General features: G+C 37.9%; 1 protein-coding gene across 2 annotated transcripts in view; it reads left to right on the top strand.

The window, feature by feature from the left end:
- Positions 1-26,572, top strand: part of LOC115438121 (SH3 domain-containing protein 19-like) — a 69,475-nt gene extending 42,903 nt beyond the window's left edge. The window contains exons 7-16 of one of the 2 annotated variants that reach the window (XM_030161508.1): positions 10,748-10,819; positions 13,473-13,671; positions 17,033-17,306; positions 17,394-17,588; positions 18,543-18,601; positions 19,309-19,553; positions 20,719-20,753; positions 22,676-22,850; positions 24,302-24,429; positions 25,042-26,572. In XM_030161508.1, the coding sequence (XP_030017368.1) occupies positions 10,748-10,819; positions 13,473-13,671; positions 17,033-17,306; positions 17,394-17,588; positions 18,543-18,601; positions 19,309-19,553; positions 20,719-20,753; positions 22,676-22,850; positions 24,302-24,429; positions 25,042-25,149 (1,490 nt within the window). In that variant the 3' untranslated portion in view covers positions 25,150-26,572. Of the gene's footprint in view, positions 1-10,747; positions 10,820-13,472; positions 13,672-17,032; positions 17,307-17,387; positions 17,589-18,542; positions 18,602-19,308; positions 19,554-20,718; positions 20,754-22,675; positions 22,851-24,301; positions 24,430-25,041 lie in introns of both variants that reach the window. The other variant, XM_030161507.1, reaches the window with a different exon arrangement.
- The last annotated feature ends 1,223 nt before the right edge of the window (positions 26,573-27,795 follow it).

The raw sequence follows: 27,795 nt of genomic DNA, 5'->3' as shown, positions 1-27,795 counted from the left end.
CTGTGTGTGTGTGCAGCTGCTGATAGTGGACTTCACTGTTCACTGGTTATGGCTCAGAAATACTGCAGCTACTCAGTGCCTAGTTCAGTCTCACATACACACACAGGCAGCCTGTGTTTTAGAACAAGAGCTCCTTAGAATTCTAACTTGTAACATTTATTTTTACTGACACGTTATCAGATTTGTAGGTCCATACATTGACATTATTAATGTCTGTTTCTTTTGAAAGCAGTCAGAAATAGAACAAAAGTGGTTTGATATAATTGGTACGTATGTATATATGTACATATTGTTAGTTTAGACAAAGGGGTTAGAGCTAATAAGCTCTGCTTCTTCTCACTCCTTTTTGAATATGACTTTTTTTCTTTTTCTTTTTGTGTGTATCATTATTTTATGCTTCCTTGAATTTTCATTTCTATATTATGTTGTACAAAGAAATGAATTGGTAGCAATCAGGAAGCTTGTATCATTTCCATATTCAAAATAAATCAATTTTGAATAAATAAATAAATAAATGTGCTACTTTAAAAAAATTAATTAATTAAATTGTGTGTCTCCTCTACATCCTGACAATCATTGTTTACTTAAAGCAGGTAGTTTTTCCACAGCTTATCTAAACTTCAGCTAGTCCAATATTTGTGTAAAGTTTCAAGTGTTTGAGCTTGAATTCCATCCAGTTCCAGTGTTGATGCATCATGTAAATAATAATAATAATAAAATAAATGAAATGGAATTATACATGCTTGAAAAGGCAGAGGAAGAAGTAAAAACTTATGTATTCCTACCCCCAATTTCTCTTCCTTATGATCACTATATAGCAATTATTTTATATGAATATTAAAACAACAACAGACATCCTTTTTCCTATATACACTAATATGATAATACCCATTTACAACTTTTCCTACCAGATATTAATATCAGATATTAATAAAAACTAAAAAGAACAAAAACAAGCAAACAAACAAAAACACATATACATACATAATATAAATACATATAATATTCTATATTGTCCTATATAGTAATAATATACTCGTATATCCATATTTAAACTAGATATTTTGAGCACATATGTGTCAAAGCCCCACTCTGAAAACCAACCAGATCCCCCCCTCAGGCCCTTTCCTCTGTGTATTTTGTAAAAATCATTTGTTTGTATTTGTTTTTAAACTGCTTGATGTCTGTAATATCTGTTAAACATGATTTCAGTTTTAAGTTTTTATAGAGGAAAATTTTCTGATGTAACATTAGATCGTGTTCTGATCAAATAAAAATGTTTTTAGTATTTGTGCAGATTTACGCTGTAATTCAATTCTTCCAGGAAATAAAAAAAGAAACAAACAAAAAAACCCCCACAGAAATTGCCTTTTAACAGTATCATGATAAATCGTGGTACATTATATCATGATCCTAGTATTGTGATGTGTTTCGTAACACCAGATTTTTGCCGATACACAGCCCTAACCCTAAGCACATTGAATATACAGGGCTCATAGTTTGCACATCAGAAGAATGCACAATAATGTAGATAAATTCTATGTAAATATAAGGCGTGCATTTAGTGGCCCTCTTAAAATAAATTTTTGAAAAAATTTAAATTCATCGCAGTTCTGCACTGATGAGCGTCTTTTGTCTTCATATTACACATCAACTTCAAATGAAACCCATGAAACTATAAACGGTGGTGCCAGTGGACTCTGTGTTGACCTCTCTACATCAGTGTATAAGATCTACTTTTGGCCATAATAAAATAAATAAATAAATAAAGTTATTTCCACGCCCAAACACAAACATCTGAGCATTTATGCAGAAAATCAACGGGGCCTTGTTTTCACATTTACCAGATGTCTTAACTAGGAATTCTCATAATTAGGGCTGTGTATCGGCAAGAATCTGGTGATACGATACAAATCACAATACTAGGATCACGATATGACATATCACAATATATCACGATACTGTTAAAAAGGCAATTACGACGACCATGAGGCAAGCCCCGCACCCGATGGCTCGACGTCATTGCGGGCGACCTCCATCAACATGAAGTTACCATGGAGGACGCAGAGCAGCTGGCACAAGACCGCCAGCGATGGAAAACACTGGTTCACCTGGTCGGCTCAACGCACCGGGACGGGACACCTGCTCTGTCGCAGCAGCCCTAGTAGTAGTAGAAGTAGTAGTTTCTGTTTTAAATGAGTATTTCCTTGAAGAATTGAATTCCAGCAGAAATCTGCCCAAATCCTAAACACATTTGTATTTGATCCCAACAGGATCTAATGTTCTATCAGCAAATGTTCCAACTGTGTTCAAACTGAAATTCTGTTTTGCAGACATTCCAGTTTTAGATCCTGTTCAAATGTTCAGATTCTATTAGTTCACAACTCACATCAGAACAGGATTGGAGTTCAGTCCCAGTAAAGGAACTCCCATCTGCCTCTCAGACAGAAAAAAGTGCTTTTAGGAGGATTCAAAGAAACATTATTTAATAAAGCAGTGTTAAATAATAAGAAATAACATATAAACAAAAAACATAAACAGAAAAACAAAAATGAACCTCCACAATATCTGCATTTGAATAAATGCCTAAAAATATCCATACAGTACTTTTGAATATCAATATAGTATTGTGAAATGAAATAATGTGATATATTGCAGAACCCATATTTTCTAAGAGCTCTGCCCATAATAAACCAGTGGCTGAGCCTTTACTGCTGACAAACTGACTGTAAACTGGAGCTATGAGCACACAGCTGTCATTACTATGAGTTCAGTCTGGGCTCAGTAGCACTGGACCGGACCAACAGGTTTTTACAGACATGTCAGCTCCTGTGATACTTCATCTAAAACGGTTCTTAAACCACCTGACAGTATTTTTGTGTAATTGTGTTGTATTTGTGTGACTCTGCAGCAGTGAGTGTCGCTCATGCTGATGCACAGATGTTAATATGCAGCGTGAATGAAGTGTGCTGTTCCCTGTTGACACAGCCAGGCCTTTAGATTACACCTTGGCTGGGCCGACTAACGGTGTGCCCAAATTAAATGTCCCCAAATTAGTGTCCCCAAATTAAAAATAAAAAAAGGCCAGAGCAGAGTGTAAACGAAAGTATCGACTCACTCGCCCCTGCTTTTTTCCTCCCGTAAAACACATCGGTTATAATATACAAGGCTTGTTCATAACGACAGAGAAAACATTGACAACAACACATATGTACCGAACAGGAAAGCACAAGTATTCATGCTTCCCGCAGAAGTCATATTTTGTGATAACGTTAGCACAAACACAGAATCCAAATGCAGAACTCCGACAACAAAAGTTAGTTCCAAAAGGTTTATTGTTCACACACACAGGTGAAAAAATATAATGAGTGACAGAATCTTGAGGATAATGGTTGGGGATTTTCTCCTCAGATTCGTCCTCCGGATCGAGGGCAGCAGCCCGTCTCCCCGAGCGGTGTTAGGAGTATTTTCCCCGACTGGGGAAAAGCAAAGGGAGGTCAGGGACGGAAACAGGTCATACACAGGCAGGCTAACAATCGAGCAACAGGACTTAAGGACTAGGCAAACTCACGTACCGGTAGTCAGGGCGAGAAGGTCAAAACCAGATCAGATGAGGCAGACAAAAACCGACAGGGATCAGGCAGAAGACGAAAAACCGAGGAATCCAAAACAGGTCAAAAAACAGGCAGGCAAACGAACAAACGAGGTCAAGTACGCTGGTCTGAACTACTGGAGTTACAAACTGGCGACTGACAAAGGAAAAGACAGGGTTTAAATACACAAAAGGGAGGGAAGACAACTAGACACAGGTGGAGCAAATTAGGGCGGAGACAGGTAATCAGGACAGAGGTCAGGAGGAGCGGGGAACAGGAAGTAAAGACGACAGACAAGACACATGAGGGAAAACTTAACAAAATAAAACAGGAAGTGACACACAAAACATAAAAGACAGACAAGACCAGACTATTGTCTGGCAGCAGGTATGACATATTTGCGCCGTTTGATTGGTCTAAATCACCCGTTTCGGCCAATGAGAGGTGATGAGAGCTTGGAGATTGACTCGTACGTTGTACGCCAAAGGTTTTCTCTCAACAACCATGCCTCGTGGGCGACCTATAAGTTCAGGCCGCTCACATAACAAACGCAGTGAAACATATGACATATGAATTATCTGCCTGCATGCAGTCCTGTGATTTTGGAATTAAAATCAGCTGGCCATATGCTGATCAATACTTCTGGAAATTAGACTTGTGGAATCCATGCCTTCATACTCTTGAATATATCTGAAATAGTCTGAGAAAACAGGAATTACTGTTGAAAAATCTAATCCCGCACCCACCCCCTCCGCCGATTCCAGCATCTGATGTGCCCAAATTAAGGTAATCTAAAGCCCTGACAGCTTATCTACCAGATAACCTGTGTGTGTGTGCAGCTGCTGATAGTGGACTTCACTGTTCACTGGTTATGGCTCAGAAATACTGCAGCTACTCAGTGCCTAGTTCAGTCTCACATACACACACAGGCAGCCTGTGTTTTAGAACAAGAGCTCCTTAGAATTCTAACTTGTAACATTTATTTTTACTGACACGTTATCAGATTTGTAGGTCCATACATTGACATTATTAATGTCTGTTTCTTTTGAAAGCAGTCAGAAATAGAACAAAAGTGGTTTGATATAATTGGTACGTATGTATATATGTACATATTGTTAGTTTAGACAAAGGGGTTAGAGCTAATAAGCTCTGCTTCTTCTCACTCCTTTTTGAATATGACTTTTTTTCTTTTTCTTTTTGTGTGTATCATTATTTTATGCTTCCTTGAATTTTCATTTCTATATTATGTTGTACAAAGAAATGAATTGGTAGCAATCAGGAAGCTTGTATCATTTCCATATTCAAAATAAATCAATTTTGAATAAATAAATAAATAAATGTGCTACTTTAAAAAATTAATTAATTAAATTGTGTGTCTCCTCTACATCCTGACAATCATTGTTTACTTAAAGCAGGTAGTTTTTCCACAGCTTATCTAAACTTCAGCTAGTCCAATATTTGTGTAAAGTTTCAAGTGTTTGAGCTTGAATTCCATCCAGTTCCAGTGTTGATGCATCATGTAAATAATAATAATAATAAAATAAATGAAATGGAATTATACATGCTTGAAAAGGCAGAGGAAGAAGTAAAAACTTATGTATTCCTACCCCCAATTTCTCTTCCTTATGATCACTATATAGCAATTATTTTATATGAATATTAAAACAACAACAGACATCCTTTTTCCTATATACACTAATATGATAATACCCATTTACAACTTTTCCTACCAGATATTAATATCAGATATTAATAAAAACTAAAAAGAACAAAAACAAGCAAACAAACAAAAACACATATACATACATAATATAAATACATATAATATTCTATATTGTCCTATATAGTAATAATATACTCGTATATCCATATTTAAACTAGATATTTTGAGCACATATGTGTCAAAGCCCCACTCTGAAAACCAACCAGATCCCCCCTCAGGCCCTTTCCTCTGTGTATTTTGTAAAAATCATTTGTTTGTATTTGTTTTTAAACTGCTTGATGTCTGTAATATCTGTTAAACATGATTTCAGTTTTAAGTTTTTATAGAGGAAAATTTTCTGATGTAACATTAGATCGTGTTCTGATCAAATAAAAATGTTTTTAGTATTTGTGCAGATTTACGCTGTAATTCAATTCTTCCAGGAAATAAAAAAAGAAACAAACAAAAAAACCCCCACAGAAATTGCCTTTTTAACAGTATCATGATAAATCGTGGTACATTATATCATGATCCTAGTATTGTGATGTGTTTCGTAACACCAGATTTTTGCCGATACACAGCCCTAACCCTAAGCACATTGAATATACAGGGCTCATAGTTTGCACATCAGAAGAATGCACAATAATGTAGATAAATTCTATGTAAATATAAGGCGTGCATTTAGTGGCCCTCTTAAAATAAATTTTTGAAAAAATTTAAATTCATCGCAGTTCTGCACTGATGAGCGTCTTTTGTCTTCATATTACACATCAACTTCAAATGAAACCCATGAAACTATAAACGGTGATGCCAGTGGACTCTGTGTTGACCTCTCTACATCAGTGTATAAGATCTACTTTTGGCCATAATAAAATAAATAAATAAATAAAGTTATTTCCACGCCCAAACACAAACATCTGAGCATTTATGCAGAAAATCAACGGGGCCTTGTTTTCACATTTACCAGATGTCTTAACTAGGAATTCTCATAATTAGGGCTGTGTATCGGCAAGAATCTGGTGATACGATACAAATCACAATACTAGGATCACGATATGACATATCACAATATATCACGATACTGTTAAAAAGGCAATTACGACGACCATGAGGCAAGCCCCGCACCCGATGGCTCGACGTCATTGCGGGCGACCTCCATCAACATGAAGTTACCATGGAGGACGCAGAGCAGCTGGCACAAGACCGCCAGCGATGGAAAACACTGGTTCACCTGGTCGGCTCAACGCACCGGGACGGGACACCTGCTCTGTCGCAGCAGCCCTAGTAGTAGTAGAAGTAGTAGTTTCTGTTTTAAATGAGTATTTCCTTGAAGAATTGAATTCCAGCAGAAATCTGCCCAAATCCTAAACACATTTGTATTTGATCCCAACAGGATCTAATGTTCTATCAGCAAATGTTCCAACTGTGTTCAAACTGAAATTCTGTTTTGCAGACATTCCAGTTTTAGATCCTGTTCAAATGTTCAGATTCTATTAGTTCACAACTCACATCAGAACAGGATTGGAGTTCAGTCCCAGTAAAGGAACTCCCATCTGCCTCTCAGACAGAAAAAAGTGCTTTTAGGAGGATTCAAAGAAACATTATTTAATAAAGCAGTGTTAAATAATAAGAAATAACATATAAACAAAAAACATAAACAGAAAAACAAAAATGAACCTCCACAATATCTGCATTTGAATAAATGCCTAAAAATATCCATACAGTACTTTTGAATATCAATATAGTATTGTGAAATGAAATAATGTGATATATTGCAGAACCCATATTTTCTAAGAGCTCTGCCCATAATAAACCAGTGGCTGAGCCTTTACTGCTGACAAACTGACTGTAAACTGGAGCTATGAGCACACAGCTGTCATTACTATGAGTTCAGTCTGGGCTCAGTAGCACTGGACCGGACCAACAGGTTTTACAGACATGTCAGCTCCTGTGATACTTCATCTAAAACGGTTCTTAAACCACCTGACAGTATTTTTGTGTAATTGTGTTGTATTTGTGTGACTCTGCAGCAGTGAGTGTCGCTCATGCTGATGCACAGATGTTAATATGCAGCGTGAATGAAGTGTGCTGTTCCCTGTTGACACAGCCAGGCCTTTAGATTACACCTTGGCTGGGCCGACTAACGGTGTGCCCAAATTAAATGTCCCCAAATTAGTGTCCCCAAATTAAAATAAAAAAAGGCCAGAGCAGAGTGTAAACGAAAGTATCGACTCACTCGCCCCTGCTTTTTCCTCCCGTAAAACACATCGGTTATAATATACAAGGCTTGTTCATAACGACAGAGAAAACATTGACAACAACACATATGTACCGAACAGGAAAGCACAAGTATTCATGCTTCCCGCAGAAGTCATATTTTGTGATAACGTTAGCACAAACACAGAATCCAAATGCAGAACTCCGACAACAAAAGTTAGTTCCAAAAGGTTTATTGTTCACACACACAGGTGAAAAAATATAATGAGTGACAGAATCTTGAGGATAATGGTTGGGGATTTTCTCCTCAGATTCGTCCTCCGGATCGAGGGCAGCAGCCCGTCTCCCCGAGCGGTGTTAGGAGTATTTTCCCCGACTGGGGAAAAGCAAAGGGAGGTCAGGGACGGAAACAGGTCATACACAGGCAGGCTAACAATCGAGCAACAGGACTTAAGGACTAGGCAAACTCACGTACCGGTAGTCAGGGCGAGAAGGTCAAAACCAGATCAGATGAGGCAGACAAAAACCGACAGGGATCAGGCAGAAGACGAAAAACCGAGGAATCCAAAAACAGGTCAAAAAACAGGCAGGCAAACGAACAAACGAGGTCAAGTACGCTGGTCTGAACTACTGGAGTTACAAACTGGCGACTGACAAAGGAAAAGACAGGGTTTAAATACACAAAAGGGAGGGAAGACAACTAGACACAGGTGGAGCAAATTAGGGCGGAGACAGGTAATCAGGTCAGAGGTCAGGATGAGCGGGGAACAGGAAGTAAAGACGACAGACAAGACACATGAGGGAAAACTTAACAAAATAAAACAGGAAGTGACACACAAAACATAAAAGACAGACAAGACCAGACTATTGTCTGGCAGCAGGTATGACATATTTGCGCCGTTTGATTGGTCTAAATCACCCGTTTCGGCCAATGAGAGGTGATGAGAGCTTGGAGATTGACTCGTACGTTGTACGCCAAAGGTTTTCTCTCAACAACCATGCCTCGTGGGCGACCTATAAGTTCAGGCCGCTCACATAACAAACGCAGTGAAACATATGACATATGAATTATCTGCCTGCATGCAGTCCTGTGATTTTGGAATTAAAATCAGCTGGCCATATGCTGATCAATACTTCTGGAAATTAGACTTGTGGAATCCATGCCTTCATACTCTTGAATATATCTGAAATAGTCTGAGAAAACAGGAATTACTGTTGAAAAATCTAATCCCGCACCCACCCCCTCCGCCGATTCCAGCATCTGATGTGCCCAAATTAAGGTAATCTAAAGCCCTGACAGCTTATCTACCAGATAACCTGTGTGTGTGTGCAGCTGCTGATAGTGGACTTCACTGTTCACTGGTTATGGCTCAGAAATACTGCAGCTACTCAGTGCCTAGTTCAGTCTCACATACACACACAGGCAGCCTGTGTTTTAGAACAAGAGCTCCTTAGAATTCTAACTTGTAACATTTATTTTACTGACACGTTATCAGATTTGTAGGTCCATACATTGACATTATTAATGTCTGTTTCTTTTGAAAGCAGTCAGAAATAGAACAAAAGTGGTTTGATATAATTGGTACGTATGTATATATGTACATATTGTTAGTTTAGACAAAGGGGTTAGAGCTAATAAGCTCTGCTTCTTCTCACTCCTTTTTGAATATGACTTTTTTTCTTTTTCTTTTTGTGTGTATCATTATTTTATGCTTCCTTGAATTTTCATTTCTATATTATGTTGTACAAAGAAATGAATTGGTAGCAATCAGGAAGCTTGTATCATTTCCATATTCAAAATAAATCAATTTTGAATAAATAAATAAATAAATGTGCTACTTTAAAAAAATTAATTAATTAAATTGTGTGTCTCCTCTACATCCTGACAATCATTGTTTACTTAAAGCAGGTAGTTTTTCCACAGCTTATCTAAACTTCAGCTAGTCCAATATTTGTGTAAAGTTTCAAGTGTTTGAGCTTGAATTCCATCCAGTTCCAGTGTTGATGCAGACATTTAAAACATCCTGCAGTGTTTTCACTCACATGTCTTTCTGGCACCAGTGTGTCTTTTCCCCTCATATTGACTGTATGAAACAGTTTCATTGTAATCTCACACTAAACAACAGCCAAAGGTCTGAGCTCTGACTGAAACAGACTGAAGCTGTTTGAGGAGGGGATTCTCCCTCTGAACGTCCAACGTGACTGATACCAGACGTTTGCAGGGAAAACAATACAACCTTCTTGGTATCAGTATAAATTCATGTCTTTCCTGCTTAAACTATTAAAGCATATTAAATATGTACTGCACACATTAACTTTGCCTGATACAATCGTAACATCTAACTTTTTTAATTAAGCATGTTATTTTGTTGTGTATTTTATTGTTGTGAAAAATTCTCCTACATGGGCTACAGCTAGCAATTATTTTCCTGAATAATTTGTTACTTGTACTTTAAAATATCAGTCAATATTTCCCAAATCAAAAGTATTCCGTTTTACAGTAATAGAGGAGTAAAAAAAATCGGAAAAGTATTAAAATTTAAGAAGATGGAATAAAAAAAGATTACATTTTATTTTCCTCAAAAAATGACGTTATTAATCAACTCTCACAAAGGTTGTTGATGAATTAAATGGTTGATAGCTAATAAATATCCATTAGTCATAAACTATAAATTTATGTTCTGTACAGACTTGTATTCATCTTATTCAAACAAAAGCTTAACTAGAGCTGACACTGGTGATTATTACACCACAGGTAAAAAAGGAAATGCAAGTATGAAAGTAAATCTGTCTCATCAGATTTGGAATTATAAAAGCCATTGAATTTCTAGCACTGAATTTTTTTGCACTGAAATTAAGTGTCTCAATTTTTTGTCTCTCAATTTTATTATGTTCATAAATTTAGAATAAAAAAAACTCACGATGTAAAAAATTCAGGTGCAAAAGTTCAGACGCAAAAAATTCAGACGCAAAAAAATTCAGACCACACATCTGGGACACCAAGAATAAGCAATGATACTATATCAAGTCGAACTGACAGCCAGCCAATCAAGTTATGTTAGGTTGGTCATGTGACACCAAAAAAAAAATTCAGATACTTAATTTCAGTGCAAAAAAATTCAGTGCTAGAAATTCAGTGGCTTTTCTAATTGAAAATCTGATGAGACAGATTTGCTTCCATATGCAGGTATTGATATGAGAAATGACTAATGATGTTTTTGTTTTTTTTCTTCAGTGAAAATCGGAAGCTGTCGTCCAGGCGTCCCGTCCAAAGCGGCCGTGCTGACCTCATCACGCAGAGCCAGCGGTAAGAGCCAGACTGTATGTGTTAGTGTGAGCAGGGAGCTGGGTACGGTGTTGGTACAGTACAGTGTTTGAGAGCTGAGCTGTGGAAACAAATCCTGTGTGCTGGTCATGGAGCAGAAATATGCAAACATGTGGAATGAATTTATCTGAGTGTTTGTGTGGAGCAGAAAGAGGGAGAAAAATACTGTTTTATTATGCAATCTGAACCAGGGAAAAGAAAAAGGCTGCGATTGTATGAGAAGAAAAAAGACCCCACTGTTACTGAGTGTGTGTGTGTGTGTGTGTGTGTTGTCAGCTGTATATGGCAGACTGTGTACTTGTGTGTCTCCATATTTTCATCCAAACTACAGGAATCATCAACTTGTGTAATAATTCCCATGATGCAACTTTGCTTTATTAGCTGCTCAGTCTTAATGATAAACTTTCTGTCAGTGAAGTCAGTTGTGTAACAGCCGTACAACAGATTATATTTCTATTATTGAAAGATATCTCTAATTTTTTAAATTTGAATTTTATCCAGTTTGGTTTTTAATTTATATTCTCATACATGATGTTGTTTTATGTCACTCCTTCATTTTTACATTGATTTAACAGCATCATGTTACATTATCTCTGCCCTCTTTACTCCGATTCACTTCATTTATATGTAAACTTCATTTTTAACGGTGCTATAGAAATAAAGATTTATTATTATTATTATTATTATTATTATTATTATTATTATTATTATTATCATTATTATTATTATTATTATTATTATTATTATTATCATTATTATTATTAAGTCTTAATGATAAACTTTCCAGTCAGTGAAGTCAGTTGTGTAACAGCCGTACAACAGATTATATTTCTATTATTGACTAGGCTGTGTATCAGCAAGAATCTGGCGATACGATTCTAATCACAATACTAGGATCATGAGACGATATATCATGATACTGTTAAAAAGGCAATTTTTTTGTTTGTTTCTTTTTTTACATGATTATTTCCTTGAAGAACTGAATTCCGTCATAAATCTGTACAAACACTAAACACATTTGTATTTGATTCCAACAGGATCTAATGTTCTATCACCAAATGTTCAAACTGTGTTCAAACTGAAATTCTGTTTTCCAGACATTCCAGTTTCAGATCCTGTTCAAATGTTCAGATTCTATTAGTTCACAGCTAACATCAGAACAGGATTGGAGTTCAATCCAAACAAAGGAACCAACATTATTGAATAAAAGAGTGTGAAATAAGAATAAATAAAAGAAAAACAAAAAAACAAAAATGAACCTCCACCATATCTGCATTAGAATAAAATATCCATACAGTACTTTTTAATATCGATACAGTATTGTGAAATGAAATATCACGATATATTGCAGAACCGATATTTTCTAACTCCCCTAGTATTGAGAGATATCTCTACAATTAACCCTTTGTTTGTTGAGTGAAATTTTTGAAGAGCTTTTATCTTTGTGCCTCTTAATCACACACATTTTTTGAAAAATAAAATGTGCGTCGTAATAACTGGGAGTTTGATTAAAAAAAAACAGCTTGTGTAGTAATTCAACAAAGTATTAAGTACACACAGAATATGCAATATGTTTACTTCAGTTAAGTGTAAAACTAGTTTAAACTTACTTGAGGAAAAGTTACTTTTTTAAAAATGTGTGATGGTGCAGATGGACTTTTCCTCTCGTACATCTCAGAGAGAACGTGTTTATCCTCCTGACAATGCGTTTGTGTCCTCTGTAGTGGACAAGAGCTTCACAGATTTACTTTAAAATAAAAAATTACATCATGTCCACTGAAAAGGACATTAGATTAAAAAAATGTTTTTAAAAATTAAAAATGTATGTGAAAAACTGTTGCATCATGCTGTTTCCAATTAATTTTATTTAATTAATTTTTCCAATTAATCCAATTAATTAATGTGGTGTATGTCATTTTATGGTATTAAAATTTAAGTTTTTTTGTTTTGGCAGGTCAAGATTAGGGCTGTAAGAAAACATTGGTTCCGCAATATGTCACGATATTTCATTTCACGATACTGTATCGATATTAAAAAGTACTGTATGGATATTTTTAGGTATTTATTCAAATGCAGATATGGTGGAGGCTCATTTGAGTTTTTTTGCTTTTCTTTATTGTTTATATTTTATTTCTTCTTATTTCACACTCTTTTATTAAATAATGTTCCTTCCTTTGTTTGGATTGAACTCCAATCCTGTTCTGATGTTAGTTGTGAACTCATAGAATCTGAACATTTGAACAGGATCTGAAACTGGAATGTCTGGAAAACAGAATTTCAGTTTGAACACAGTCAGAACATTTGGTGATAGAACATTGGATCCTGTTGGGATCAAATACAAATGTGTTTAGTATTTGTGCAGATTTCTGGTGGAATTAAAGTCTTCCAGGAAATAATCTATAAAAAAAAAAAAGTTTTTTTTTTTAACAGTATAGTGATATATCGTATCGTGGTCCTAGTTTTGTGATTTGTATCGTATTGCCAGATTCTTGCTGATACACAGCCCTACTCAAGATGTGAATTCTGTTCAGTCGTTTAATCTTCATCCAAGTTCGTTGTGTTTTATTTATATTTTTAATTACAGAAAGCCCTTTGTTAACTCTGCTTTTCACATCCTTTCCTTTTTTTTTATCAGCTCCAAATCTGACCCCAAAACCAACAGGAGCCTCACCAACACCTCAGGATCCAAACCCAGTCCCGGCCAAACCTGTCCAGGGTTCCGGACTCAAACCACCAACCCCAACTCCAGCTTCAGTTTTGAGGAAAGGCTCTTTGAAATGTGACGCTCCAGGCAGCACAACCCCCAGCTCCTCTGACCCTCCCCTCTGTCCACGGTGCGTTGACTGTCTGCTGTCGCTGTGAAAGCATCATGTGAATAATAATGATAATCCAAGAGCAGAATAACTGTGAATGTAACCCTGCATTCCACACAGTTTGTGTTGACGCCTGCATAGAGTTCTGAATGCCTCTCAACAAGCATACCAGAGCTATTTGACTTTTCAATCTAGTTATACTTAGTTTTATTAGTGTGTAAGTATTTTTTTTTATTTATTTTATTTTGACACACTACTTTTTGTTTAGTTTCCATGTGAGTTTTTCCAGGCATGAGGTTTATAAAAACTCAAAACACAGGATGATGCGTAACATCTAACACAGGTCTGTCAAACTCCTGTTAGTTCAGTTCCACATACAGACTGATATGATCTAAAGTGGGCCGGACCAGTACAATAATAGGATCAGAACTTATAAATAATGTCATAATGAAAAAAGTCAAATTCCATAATGAAAATGTTTACATCTACAAACTGTACTTGAACATAACATGAACAAATATGAACAACCTGAAAATTCTGAAGAAAAATAAGTGTAATATTAGCAATATTACACTTTATGAATGAATGAATATTTTTATTTCAGTTATGTCCAAAAACACATGCATCTAAAAAAACAAACAAACATAAATGAACACACTTGGTAACTGAAAAAGGCAGAAGCTGAATCCACAGGTTTTATTTCTGCTTCTCCTACTCCACACCTGAAGTTGCAGCAGATGAAACATTAACACTAATTATTCTACATTCAGTTTCTTCAGTCACTTTGAAATCATATTATTTTCACAGCCCTGGAGATTTTGACAATTTAAAGCTTTTTTAAAACTCGACAGCGAGCTACACAGTTTCACTTCATCCTTCAGTTGGTTCCATAATTTGACCCCAGTAACAGAAACACAGACATATTTAACGTTAGTTCTTACTGTATATGTTTCAAACACAAACATCCCTCTTAAATTATAATTCCCTTCTCTTAACTTAAAATTGTTCTGAATACAAACAGGAAGACTTTTACTTTTAGCACCAAACATAATTTCCATTGTTTCTAAATGTACAATATCAAAACATTTTAATAAACCAGATTCTACCAAAAATGGACGACTTGATTGGAGATAACCAGCTTTATTTATGACTCTAATAGCTTTTGTTTGGAGTTTAATTATCCGGTCTATATTAGTTTTATACACATTGCCCCATATTTCCACACAGTCTGACATACGTATATGGCATTACAAGTGTACAACACAATGTATGCAAACATTTTTTGTTTAACAAATCTCGAGTTTTACTTTAGTTTTATCATTTATACATGTGCATCATAACTTACAAATCCCAGTGGATCTACAAATACACAAAACATTTAGTAACAGACAGAATATTGTTAAAATTCTGCATACTTCTCTGAAGACATTTCAGGTTATTGAAATTTTTTTTGTAAAAGGCTAGTCTGTAAATGTAAACATTTTTGTGTAATTTTACCTTTTTTACACTAAAACAAAGAGAGAAATTTGTGGTTTTCTTTATTTACAGGTTGTTATGATAGTATTTTACTGGTCTGACCCATTTTAGATTGAACTAAAATGATTTGAACACCACTGATTGTTGATATCTTTAGTGTACCTTTTTGTATTTCATAAATTCATCCCAGGGGCCAGATTGGACCCTTTGGAGGGCTGGATGTTTGACACCTGTGGTCTAACATGACTCACTCTTCATCCTCTATTATAGACCCATAGGTTGTCTGTGTAGGCTCCCAGTGGCTCATGTCAGCGTTCTTCGTAGTTCTTCTCTGTTCAGAAGGACTGGCTTAGCTCTTTGGAAAACGTTTCATCTCTCATCTAAGAGACTTCTTCAGTTCTGATAACTGGTGGGACAAACTGGACTTATAAACCTGCAGGGGGAGTGGTCTGTGGTCTCTGCTCAAAAGAGAAGGCAAATGGTTAAAAAAAAAAGAAAAAAAAAGAAAAAAGAAAAAAACAAAACAAAAGAGAAGGCAAATGGTTTGACAGAGGAGACAAATGCTGCCTTTCCTCTACATGGTATCGACTCGACTTGTCCTTTTTACGTCTCCATTACATAAAAGGACCAGGAATCTGGTACCTGGTCCTAGTTTTTTGAATTGTGGTACCTGGTCCTAGTTTTTTGGATTCTGGTACCTGGTCCTAGTTTTTTGGATTCTGGTACCTGGTCCTAGTTTTTGGGATTCTGGTACCTGGTCCTAGTTTTTGGGATTCTGGTACTTGGTCCTAGTTTTTTGGTCTCTCCTCCGCTGAGGTTCCAGGACTGGGGACCAGATACTAAAGGTGTCGTGTAAACACGGCGCCTTACTTCTGTGTTGTCTGCTCAGAGTTGCGTGTTGTCTCGTCAAACTCATGCTGAATTTTTACATCGTCCACCAAAGTCTGAACCTCCTGGACAAACCATGGTGTAGTTTTACAGACTGTCATCATGTGGATTCACCTACTGACAGATTTACTAGAAACTTCTGCATCTGTTTTTGTAAAAGGGCGGGGCACAGAGATGACTCTGACCAGTCAGTGGTCTGCAGTGTTTACACGTCACCTTTTAGTATCTGGTCCCCAGTCCTGGAACTTCAGCGGAAGAGGTACCAAAAAACTAGTACCGGGTACCAGATTCCAAAAAACTAGGACCAGGTACCAGATTCCAGGTCCTTTTTCATAATGGAAATGCAAAAAGGACGAGTCGAGTCAAGTCAAGCTGATACCCTGTAGAGGAAACGCAGCATTACGGACCCAGAGAACCTGCAGTAGAACCTGCATTCAGAGAGTGAAGTGTTCTGGTGGGATGGTACGGCACAAGAGCATCAATGACATTAGAAGGACCCATACCAGTAATGGTGACAGACAGTGGTCAGAAGTCCAGTTTCCCACCAGTTATTACAACTGAAGAAGTCTCTTGGATGAGAGACGAAACGTGTTCAAAAGAGCTAAACCAGTCCAGTTGAACCCAGAAGAACCACCAAGAAGAACCATATGTTGCATGTTAGTCAGCTGGCATGTCATCTAATGGGACAAAGAGGTGTACGAGCCATGGCAGACAGAGGGATGAAAAGGAAGACGGATGTGATTTTACCAGCACTTCTACTTTATTTGTATCTGTGGTGCTTTATTTGTATTTAAAGCTGCAGGAGACTTTCGTCACCAGTGTTTCCTCAGATGTGTCCATCCTCAGTCAGATCCTCAGTTTCATTCGTCTGTTCGTCCGTCTGTCATCCCTCCGCTGAATCTCTTCCTCATGCTGAACAGTTTCTTAGTTCCGTTTTCCCTCTTACTTTGTTTCCTCATAATAAACCTAATCCATGCTATCTGGTCCAGAGTTGTCAAACACAGTCACTATTTTTCAGGCCATCCGGCGTGAAGCTCCTCCCCCTTCGTCCTCCACCTATCAAATCCATTCCAGGCCGACCACCTCCTCCATCTTTCAGTTCCACGTCATCTCCTGCCATCCAGACTCCACCTCCCACCAAAGCTCCGTCAGTCTCAGCTTCGTCTTCACAGACTGCACCGTCTCCTCCTTCTGTAACAGCTGATCAGATGAAAGGACAAAAGCTACCGAAGAGAGGGCCTCCTCTGCCCCCCCGCCCCAAACCTGGACACCCGCTGTATAAAAGCTGTGTGGTAAGGACACATGCAAAGAAGCATAATGTCACTCACATACACTGTCATGAATAAAACAGCATCCCTTATGTTATGTTCTAGAAACAGGAAGTCCTCATAGTCCTCGATGACGCTAGCCCCTCCCCCTCTGAACACATGTCAGGCGATGAGTGGACTCAAACCGCCGTCACGCCTCTTATCGACTCGTCCCAGTGTCTGCTGGACACGGACACCCATCTAGAACCGATCCCAGACGGCCAATCCAAAGCAGCGCTGGAGGGGCTCGGCCTAACACAGTCACAGGTGTGAAAACACACCTCTGATCATCCCATCTGTGTGAATTATATACAAGTGCACGTGGAGTGAGGGATTTAGCATCAGCTACAGCACAGGTGTCAAACATGCAGCCCAGGGGCCAAATCTGGCCCACCAAAGGGTCCAGTCCGGCCTGTAGGATGGTTTTATGAAATGTAAAATTACACTGAAGATATGAACAGTCACTAGTGTCACAATCATTTTAGGTCAATTCAATCTAAAATGGGTCAGACCAGTAACACTGTCATAATAAACTATAAATAAAGAAAACCACAAATTTCTCTTTTTGTTTTAGTGTAAAAAAGTTAAAATTACACAAAAATGTTTACATTTACAGACTAGCCTTTTACAAAAAATATGAACAACCTGAAATGTCATCAGAGAAGTATGTAGAATTGTACCAATACTCTGCCTGTTACTACATGTTTTGTGTGTTTGTAGATCCTCTGTGATCTGTAAGTTATGACACACATGTATAAATGATAAACTAAAGTGGAATATTGCTAAAATTGCACTTATTTTTCTTCAGAATTTTCAGGTTGTTCGTATTTGTTCATGTTACGTTCAAGTACAGTTTGTAGATGTGAACATTTTCATTATGGAATTTGACTTTTTGACTCAAAAACATAGAGAAAACTTTGGAGTTAACATTATGCATCAGTTCTTATCCTATTATTTATATTATCTGACTGGTCCAGCCCACTTTATAACAAATCTTAGTCTGTATGTGGAACTGAACTAACATGAGTTTAACAGCCCTGAACTAGATCCATGAACCACAAGGAAACAAAGGCTACAGTCAATTTATTTATTCAGAAAAGGATGTGAATTGGAATCGGTAATCGAATCAATTTGCATTCTTGAATCTGACTGAATTGATTTCATAAATTAGTGTCAGTGTCCATCCTTAGTTTACAGGTTTGTGTTTCCTCTGTCTTCTAGTCCATCTTACCTGTGCAGCCGACTGAGCAGAAGGAACAGCCAGACCCTCCTCCTGTCAGGTCAGACACAACGCACAGCGGACTGAGCTATAGACCATTCCAGAAGAATCATATTTGTAGGGCTGCTAGAAAATAGTGGTTCTGCAATGTATCACGATATTTCATATATCGATATTAAAAAGTACTGTATCAGTACTTTTAGGTATTTATTCAAATGCAGATATGGCAGAGGTTTATTTTTATTTTTGTTTTTCTTTATTGTTTATATCTTATTATTATTTAACACCGTTTTATTAAATAATGGTTATATGAATCCTCCTAAAAGCTCTTTTTTCTGTCTGAGAGGCAGATGTTGGTTCCTTTGTTGGGACTGAACTCAAATCCTGTTCTGATGTTAGTTGTGAACTAATAGAATGTGAACATTTGAACAGGATCTGAAACTGGAATGTCTGTAAAACAGAATTCCAGTTTGAACAGTTGGAACATTTGCTGATAGAACATTAGATCCTGTTGGGATCAAATACAAATGTGTTTAGGATTTGGGCAGATTTATGATGGAATTCAATTCTTCAAGGAAATAATCGTTAAAAAAAAAAGAAACAAACAAAAAATTGCCTTTTTAACAGTATCATGATATATCATGATATATCGTATCGTGATCCTAGTATTGTGATTTATATCGTATCACCAGATTCTTGCCGACACACACCTGCATATTCATGGCATGTGTTCTTAACCAGGTTTAATTGTCGTATGTCTTTGTGCAGCGGTCCTCGGTGCGTCGCCTTATTCGACTACGAGGGAGAGGAGGAGGACGAGCTCACCTTCTCACAGGGTGACGTCATCGCTCTCCTGGAGCTCATTGGGCAGGAGTGGGGGCGGGGCCAGATCCACAAACGCACAGGAATATTCCCTTTAAACTTCACCAAGGTGGTGGAGCCCCTCCCAGCGTTGTCGCCAGGGGAAACCACAAAACCTGCCTCTACTGAGACAACAGCCAAAGACAGTCCTGGTACAGTCCCTCCTGCTCTGTTTGACATAGGTTTATTGGATTAGGACAAAAATGGTTCCATCATGGCTCTCATAGCATCTTCTTAATATCACAGATAAGAGGCTATACCTGTTGAATGTTGACAGTGTCTTCAAGTATTAACATAATTTATGCCAAACAATAACCATTTATAAACCTACATCCATTAGTTTTCTTAACCCTTTCATGCAGTGGTCACTCCAGTGGTCACTCCAGTGGTCAGTTCTTCTCCAGCTGTTCTCTTGTATATTCATGGGTTTGGTTGTTTTAGTTCCATATCAGCCAACACAGTGGACACTAATGCACCATCCCATAATAATACATGTACATTCAGACCAGTACTGGAACTGTACTGTTCTAGATAAACCTGGTAGAGTAACATGGTTAAGTGTAACTCAATTGCTTTTATTGTTAATAGACTGTAATTAACCATTTTTCTCAAACAAAAAGGGTTTTTTATGCATATTATCTCCATAAAGTGAGTAATAACTAATATTACAGTACATTCAAATGTGACAAAACATCAGATTAGCTGCATTAAAAAAATTATTTCATATTTTTCACAGTTCATCAGTAAATACATGTTTCTATTCTTCATAAATTAAACGCATGGCATCCAGCTGAGTGGATATTTTTGCAACTCCATGAAAAATAGGTTCATAAAAATTTTTTCGATCATATTGTTTTTTTCAGGCCTAAAGAGGAATAAAAACACTCAGGGAAAATAACTTGATTAGGGTTAGAAAATGGTATTCAAAACCTCTGTGACGGGACATTTTAGAGACAATCTGACCCACATTTTTACTTTTAAATTCATTTTGGCTTTAGTTGGACCGTAAGGGATTATCCAAAACAAGGAGATACTTTATATTGAAATAAATGTTGGAATGACGATCAATTAAAGTTCACTCTCTGACTGGACATGACTGTGTTTGGACCCATTAAGGTTCTCAGAATTCATGCATGAGAGGGTTAATTGCATATCTGTAATTGGACTATTCATACACTTTTTGTGAGACTTGTTTGTTAGCTAAAATATTAGTAAATTCCACCAATTCCAATATTCAGTAGCATTTGTCTCATTTGAATGTTCATTTGTTAAATAAAAATGATCCACACACGTTATAACGTAAATGTATTTTCACAGGGCTCACACCGTCACCACCAGACCCAGACTCAGGGGTGAGTATGTGTCCTGTGTGGTGTTCTGATTAGTCCAGAGGTAAAAGAACACCGGTAGAGTTTCAGAACTCTTCTAGTTAAAGATTCCCCTTTTATTTGTTGACCTGAAATCTAAAAACAGATATTTCCTCATCAGACTAGACCAGGGCTGTCAAACCCATTTTAGTTCAGTTCCACATTCAGCTCCATTTGTTCTCAAGTGGGCCAAACCAGTAAAATAGTCTATAAATAAAATATTAATAAAAATATTTACATTTACAAACTGTCCAAACAAAAAAGATGTAAATAACCTGAAAAAAAAGAAAATTCTAAAGAAAAAATAAGTGCGATTTTAACAATATTATGCCTCAACTTATTTATACATGTGCATGACACAAAACATTTAGTAACAGGCAGAATACTGTTAAAATTGCATTTAATTTTCTTCAAATATTTTAGGTTGGTCAGGTTAATGACATTTTATTGTTAAAGGATAGTTTGTTAATGTAAATAATTTCATATTTTATTGTTATTTTATTGCACTGAAAGAAAGAGAAAAAAATTAGTTTTCATTATTTATGTATAAGGTATTAACTATAAGGTTGTTTTTTTTTACATTAAACCCAGAGAAAACTTTGGAGTCATTATTTAAACGTTATTATGGTATTATTTAACTTCACATTGATCACATTGGTCTGTATGTGGAACCTGAACTAAAATGAGTTCGACACCATTGACCGTCAATGTCTTTAGTGTAATTTTTACACTTTGAAAATTAATCCCGCAGGTCAGGTGGGAACCTTTGGCGGACGGGTTTTGGCCCTTTGGTCTACACCAGGGCTGTCAAACCTGCGTCCCCCCAAAGGTTCCAGTCCCACCCCTGGGGTGAATTTCCAAAGTGTCTAAACTCCACAGTCCAGGCTGTGGAACTCATGTTAGTGTGGGTTCCACATCCAGACCAATCTGATCTACAGTCCAATAAGAACAGCAGAAGAACCCACACAAAAGAACCACTGCAGATTTACTACTGGGTTTGATGGGAAAATAATCTGACATTATGTCTGTAAATAATGACAACTACAAATGTTTGTCTTTGTTTTAGTGCAAAAAATCACATTAATTTCTGAAACTCTTTCCATTTCCAAACTCTCCTGTACCAATAAAATGTGACTAACCTGAACAAATGTGTCCAACCTGAAATGTCTGTATTAAATTCAGTCCAGTTTGAACTCTTTTCTGCTTGAATTAAGGAAAAAATGTTGAATTAAGCCAAAAAAAATCTTCAATTAAGTAAAAAAAAATCTTGAATTAAGCAAAAAAAAAGAGTCTTACATGTAGCAAAAAATCTATAATTAACCCCCCAAAAACATCTTGAATTAACAACTTCATTTTTTTTTTCTTTAAGTGCAAAAATCACATTAAATTGTGAAACTCTTTCCATTTCCAAACTCTCCTGTACCAATAAAATGTGACTAACCTGAACAAATGTGTCCAACCTGAAATGTCTGTATTAAATTCAGTCCAGTTTGAACTCTTTTCTTCCTGTTCCTCAGTGTTTAGTGTCTTTTGAGATCTGATCCAGAATGCACATGGACTAATGAGAAGTGGAGGAAGAAGACTGAGAACATTACGCTGATTTTACTGAAGAAATGTCAGTTTTTTCAGGTTATTCACATCTGTTTTTGTTTGGATAGTTTATAAAAGTAAGCATTTTCATAATTTAATGGTGTTTATTTGCACTCAAACACAGACATATATGTGCAGTTGTCATTATTTCCAGGTTCTTCTGTTCTTCTTTTCCTGGTTGGGTCCACTGCAGATCAAATCAGACAGAATGTGGAACCTGAAAGAACAGGAGTTTGAGAACCCTGGTCTATAGACACATGTAGTAAATATACCAATACTGTAAAAATACCATCTGACGTGGACATCCACCTCTGTAGGCAGACGAGTGGGCTGTGGCTCTGTTCGACTTCCCTGGACAGACTGCAGAGGATCTGTCCTTCCACAAGGGGGCGATAATACAAGTGATGGAGCACATCGACACAGAGTGGAGGAGAGGAAGACTGGAGGGGAAGGAGGGGCTGTACCCCGCTGCCTTCACACAGCCCTGTTCAGGTACAACACACACTACTGACCAAGAACAGTGACTGGACACAAATACTGACTGCATTCATGACAAATGTTTCTCCACTTTCATGTAAGTGCCTTTGAGCTGACTGAAGAGCTCCCTGACCTATAATAAAACATGTCCAACCTTCACCAGTCTGCCTACATATTACACATGACATTTGTACCTGACTCTGGATTTGGGGCTGTTCACTTTGTACACAGAACCCTCTACTACTACGTACTTGTAGGTATTACATCTAAAGAGGGAAAAGATATGAAAGGTGAAATTCTGACACAAAGCAAAGTCACACACAGCAACAAGAAATATGGAAGCGGAAGGTTTTAACCATACTGTAAACAACAAAAAGAAGGAACTGGAAAAATAAAATTATAAATATGTGTATATATATATATATATATATATATATATATATATATATAAAATGTACACAAAATTTGTGGTTTGGTACGTTTTCGGTTTTCAAAGCCATGGTTCGTTTTTTTCAGTTCGGTACGGGAAGAAAGAAAACCTCTCAGAATGTCTTTAATACATTTATGAATTTTTGAACACTTTTCCCCCAATTTTTGGAGACAACAGAATATAGAAAAACAGAAATAATATAATTCTGCTGCTACATATGAAATAGAAATAAAATAAACTAAATATTACTAAATGTGTTTTAAACATTAGTATTGCACTTTTCCATGAAAGGTAGTTTTGAACAAACAACACAAATCTAATCCCAGTTCTGTCAGTTCACATTCTGCAGAAAAACAACAACAACAAAAATAACTAATGTAACTAACGCTGGCGTGAAACGAAAGTGAAACTTTATACACTTTCAACGTCCAGCTCTGGGTTCTATTCTATGTTAGAGACAGACAGACAGACAGAGCTAGTGTAAGTGTTGTAGAACTGCCGTAGTTCCTCGGGGCCAAACACTGTTCGTCTTAGTATCATCTCTGTCCTGGTTGTTGTCTTTCACCTGAACCTGAACTGGTCCAAACTGGACTGGACTGATGGTGGAGGGTCTGCAGTCTGGTCCTTCAGGTTCACATCAGATTTGTCTTTTTTTTTTTTTTTTTTTTCCTTATATCAGCTGTTATTTCATATTTCAGGTCAGTGTGCGCTCCTTCAGTATGTCCGTGTGGAACTTGCGCAGATTTAAAGTTCCACATCGACTGACGTCTTTGGTTCCTTTTTTTTCTCATACTGTGCTGTTTGGGTTCAGCTGTGGACTGAACTGAACAGGTGTGAACTGAAACGCTTCGGTTTGGTATGTGGACCATTACAGGCCTAATATATGCATAGATATACATTAATTAATTAATTAATTAATTACTCATAGCTCACACTTCCTGATCAAACAGAGCAAATCCAGCAGGAGCATGTATGCAGCAACACACAGACAACAGCAGCTGAGGTTTGTAACCAGGGTTCTGTCTCATGTCTGCAGCTCAGCCAATCCCAGAGCAGAAGACTGTGACCAAGGAGGCCAAGGAGGCCAAGGAGGCCAAGGAGGCCAAGGAGGCCCAGGCTCTGTTTGACTTCACTGCAGAGAGTGAGGACGAACTCACCCTGAAGGTACATGTGCACAGGAACAGGAGGTTTAATGGAGGACCTTCAAAGGATCGGGGATTTTACACCGTTTTTCTTTAATTTAAAAAAAAAATGTATTAGTGATAGTGAACAAGACAATGTGGACAGAAAAACAACAACAACATATAAACAAAGGGAAAATCAAACAAATAAACCAAAAACAATAACAACAACAGAGTATTGACAAACAACGACAACATCATATTACAATGAAAAAGATCCTAAATGTAAATAGAAACGATATAGTTTGGTTAGGGGGCGATAGGGAAGAGTGGGGAGTGAGGGGGAAAATAAGAGTTATAGTGATAGTACAAACATCTGTAATAAGAAGAACAGCAGTAGTTGAATTTGCTAGTATTATCGTGGCAGCGGAGGCAGCCACAATACAACAATGGGTTAAATAATGTCATTTGTAATTCTGTATTTGGATCTGTTTGGAGTTTATAGGAATTAATGTAACTGAATGTGGCTGTGGGGAGTGGAGGTGATTTGAGACCGTTTTTCTTCTAACGTTAATGCCAGCATGAGTGTTAATCAGCTGTTTTTCACTTGTGGATTATTTCTTTTCTTTTTTTCATTTTGTCTCTCTCTTTGTAGGCTGGTGACATTTTATCGCAGGTGGAGTCTGTGGATGAGCAGTGGATTCTGGGAGTTCTGGGTGGGAAGCGTGGGATAGTCCCTAAAAACTACATTTCAATTCTCTGACGAGTCAAGAAACTGGAGGATGGAAAAACCACAGAGCAGACTGTGCACCGGCTGTCTGCCCAGTGGACGACAGTGGAGCTGTGGACGGACTCTAGTGACTTCCTGTTTGTGACTTCCTGTTTGTGACTTCCTGTTTGCAGACGGACAGTTGTGTCCACGCTGACGCACACCTGCATCTGGTTGTGATGACACTGCCTTCATGTTTTTGGAAAAGTGAACATTTCAATTGTGGCTCACATCTTTATTCATGGAGCAAAAGCAGCTGTTTTTTTTTTGTTTTTTTTTTTTCTTTTCAGCGGTTCTGTGGACTTGTATGACAAACACTACGGTGTGATGGGATTATGTCTGGTACTGATAAACCTGACTGAAGGCTCAGGTTGGACTGGCCACTGACACCGCTCTGCTGGCTGTTGTCATGACGACAAAGGACAGGATGGACCTGTGCTGCTGTACCGCTGTTAAACATGGACACTTGGTCTGGTTTTGTCTCAGTATTGTCTTTTTTAGACTCCATCAAACATTTCCATGTGGACCAGTTCAGGGTCCAGTCCTGTAGATGCTTTCCATCTGCCAGGTTTGGAGAATCCAGACTCTAATGTGGGATGTGATGAAGAGGTGATGCAGCGGTCCGGTTCTCCATCAAAACTAATCCAAAATGAATGCAACTATGGATGGAACTAATGTAATGAACCTTATTGTGACACTACAGAAACAGTATGTGGAAAAAACGACGTCTCAGTGAAAGTCTCCTGGAATCAACACCAAAGGGGGTGGAGTCAGATATTACATGTGACTGTTTTTTATTTGTATTTGAACCCAACATGACTCCCCTTCCTCTCATATGGAGCCACGAGGGACCAGGAAACGGAATGGAGCCTGTAGAAGCCGATAACATAAGAACTGATGATAACCTAATAAATCTGGTATTTTTCAAATGTAATAGGCCAATAATGTAACATCTGGCCAACAATGTAATACAAGTCCTGAACCAATTACATAATAACTCTTGGTCAGTAACGTTATAACTTATGTTATTGTCCTGGGAAAAAAATTCTTTGCAAATGTAATAACTGAGCCAATAACGTAATAAGTTATAACGTTACTGACCAAGAGTTATTATATAATGGGTTCAGGGCTTTTATCACATTATTGGCCAGATATTACATTATTGGCCTGTTGCATTTGAAAAATACCAGATTTATTACATTATGGGCAGATGTTCCATTATCGGCTTCTACAGACCTGAAGAATGTGGAATGTTCCAGTGTGTGAAGTAGAATGAGTGCACAGTCTGAGGGGCTTCTGTTCAGATGGACAGACAGATGGACAGAAAGACAGACGGACAGACAGACAGACAGATGGACAGACAGATGGACAGACAGACAGATGGACAGACGGACAGACAGATGGACAGACAGACAGACAGACGGATAGATGGACAGACAGGTGGACAGAAAGACAGACGGACAGACAGACAGACGGACGGACAGACAGACAGATGGACAGACAGACAGACAGACAGATGGACAGACGGACAGACAGATGGACAGACGGACAGACAGACAGATGGACAAGCGGACATACAGACAGACAGATGACAGACGGACGACAGACAGACAGACAGACGGACAGAAGACAGAAGACAGACAGACAGACGAGACAGACGGATGGACGGACAGACGGACGGACGGACAGACAGACAGACGGACAGACAGATGGACGGACAGACAGACGGACAGACAGATGGACAGACAGACGGACAGACAGACAGATGGACAGACAGATGGACAGACAGACAGACAGACAGACGGACAGACAGATGGACAGACAGACGGACAGACAGACAGACGGACAGACAGACGGACAGACAGACAGATGGACAGACAGATGGACAGACAGATGGACAGACAGACAGACAGACAGACAGACAGATGGACAGACAGACAGACAGATGGACAGACAGACGGACAGACAGACAGATGGACAGATGGACAGACAGACAGACAGATGGACAGACAGACGGACAGACAGATGGACAGATGGACAGACAGACAGACAGATGGACAGACAGACAGACAGATGGACAGACAGACGGACTGACAGATGGACAGACAGGTGGACAGACAGGTGGACAGACAGGTGGACAGACGGTAGAGAAAGGCCGTTCCTTCAGTCCAGTCAGTGTTGAAGCTCGTTCCTTCACCTCTGCTGCAGTTTCCTGCAGTGGAAACAGACAGAACAGACAGAACAGACAGAACAGTCCTCAGTGAAAGACCAGGACATGTTCAGTTTATGAACCATAAACCCTCACCAGGGTTTGTGAACAGACTACAGACACTGGAAGGCATTTATGAGAGCAGGTCCCAGTCACTTTTTAGATTGCACATGCTTTCTCTGATCCACTCCATTCCCATCCATAAGTGATGCTCAAACCTGGTTCTTCTGCACTACGACTACAGCGGATCATTTCAAAAGCATCAGTTTGGATCCAGCAGACCACAGGGCTGTCAAACTGGGCCCGAGCAGTCACATAAGAACACAATAATAGAGAAATAAGGTCAACTCCAAACTTTTATCTGTTTTACAGCGAAAAAAGTACATTTACACTCTGAACAGGTTTCCATCTACAAACTATCCTTTAAAAGA

The sequence above is a fragment of the Sphaeramia orbicularis genome, chromosome 18 (genome assembly GCF_902148855.1).
Source record: "Sphaeramia orbicularis chromosome 18, fSphaOr1.1, whole genome shotgun sequence".
NCBI lineage: Eukaryota > Metazoa > Chordata > Actinopteri > Kurtiformes > Apogonidae > Sphaeramia > Sphaeramia orbicularis.
Note: the sequence above shows the minus strand (reverse complement) of the source record. Positions and strands in the feature narration are given on the sequence as shown.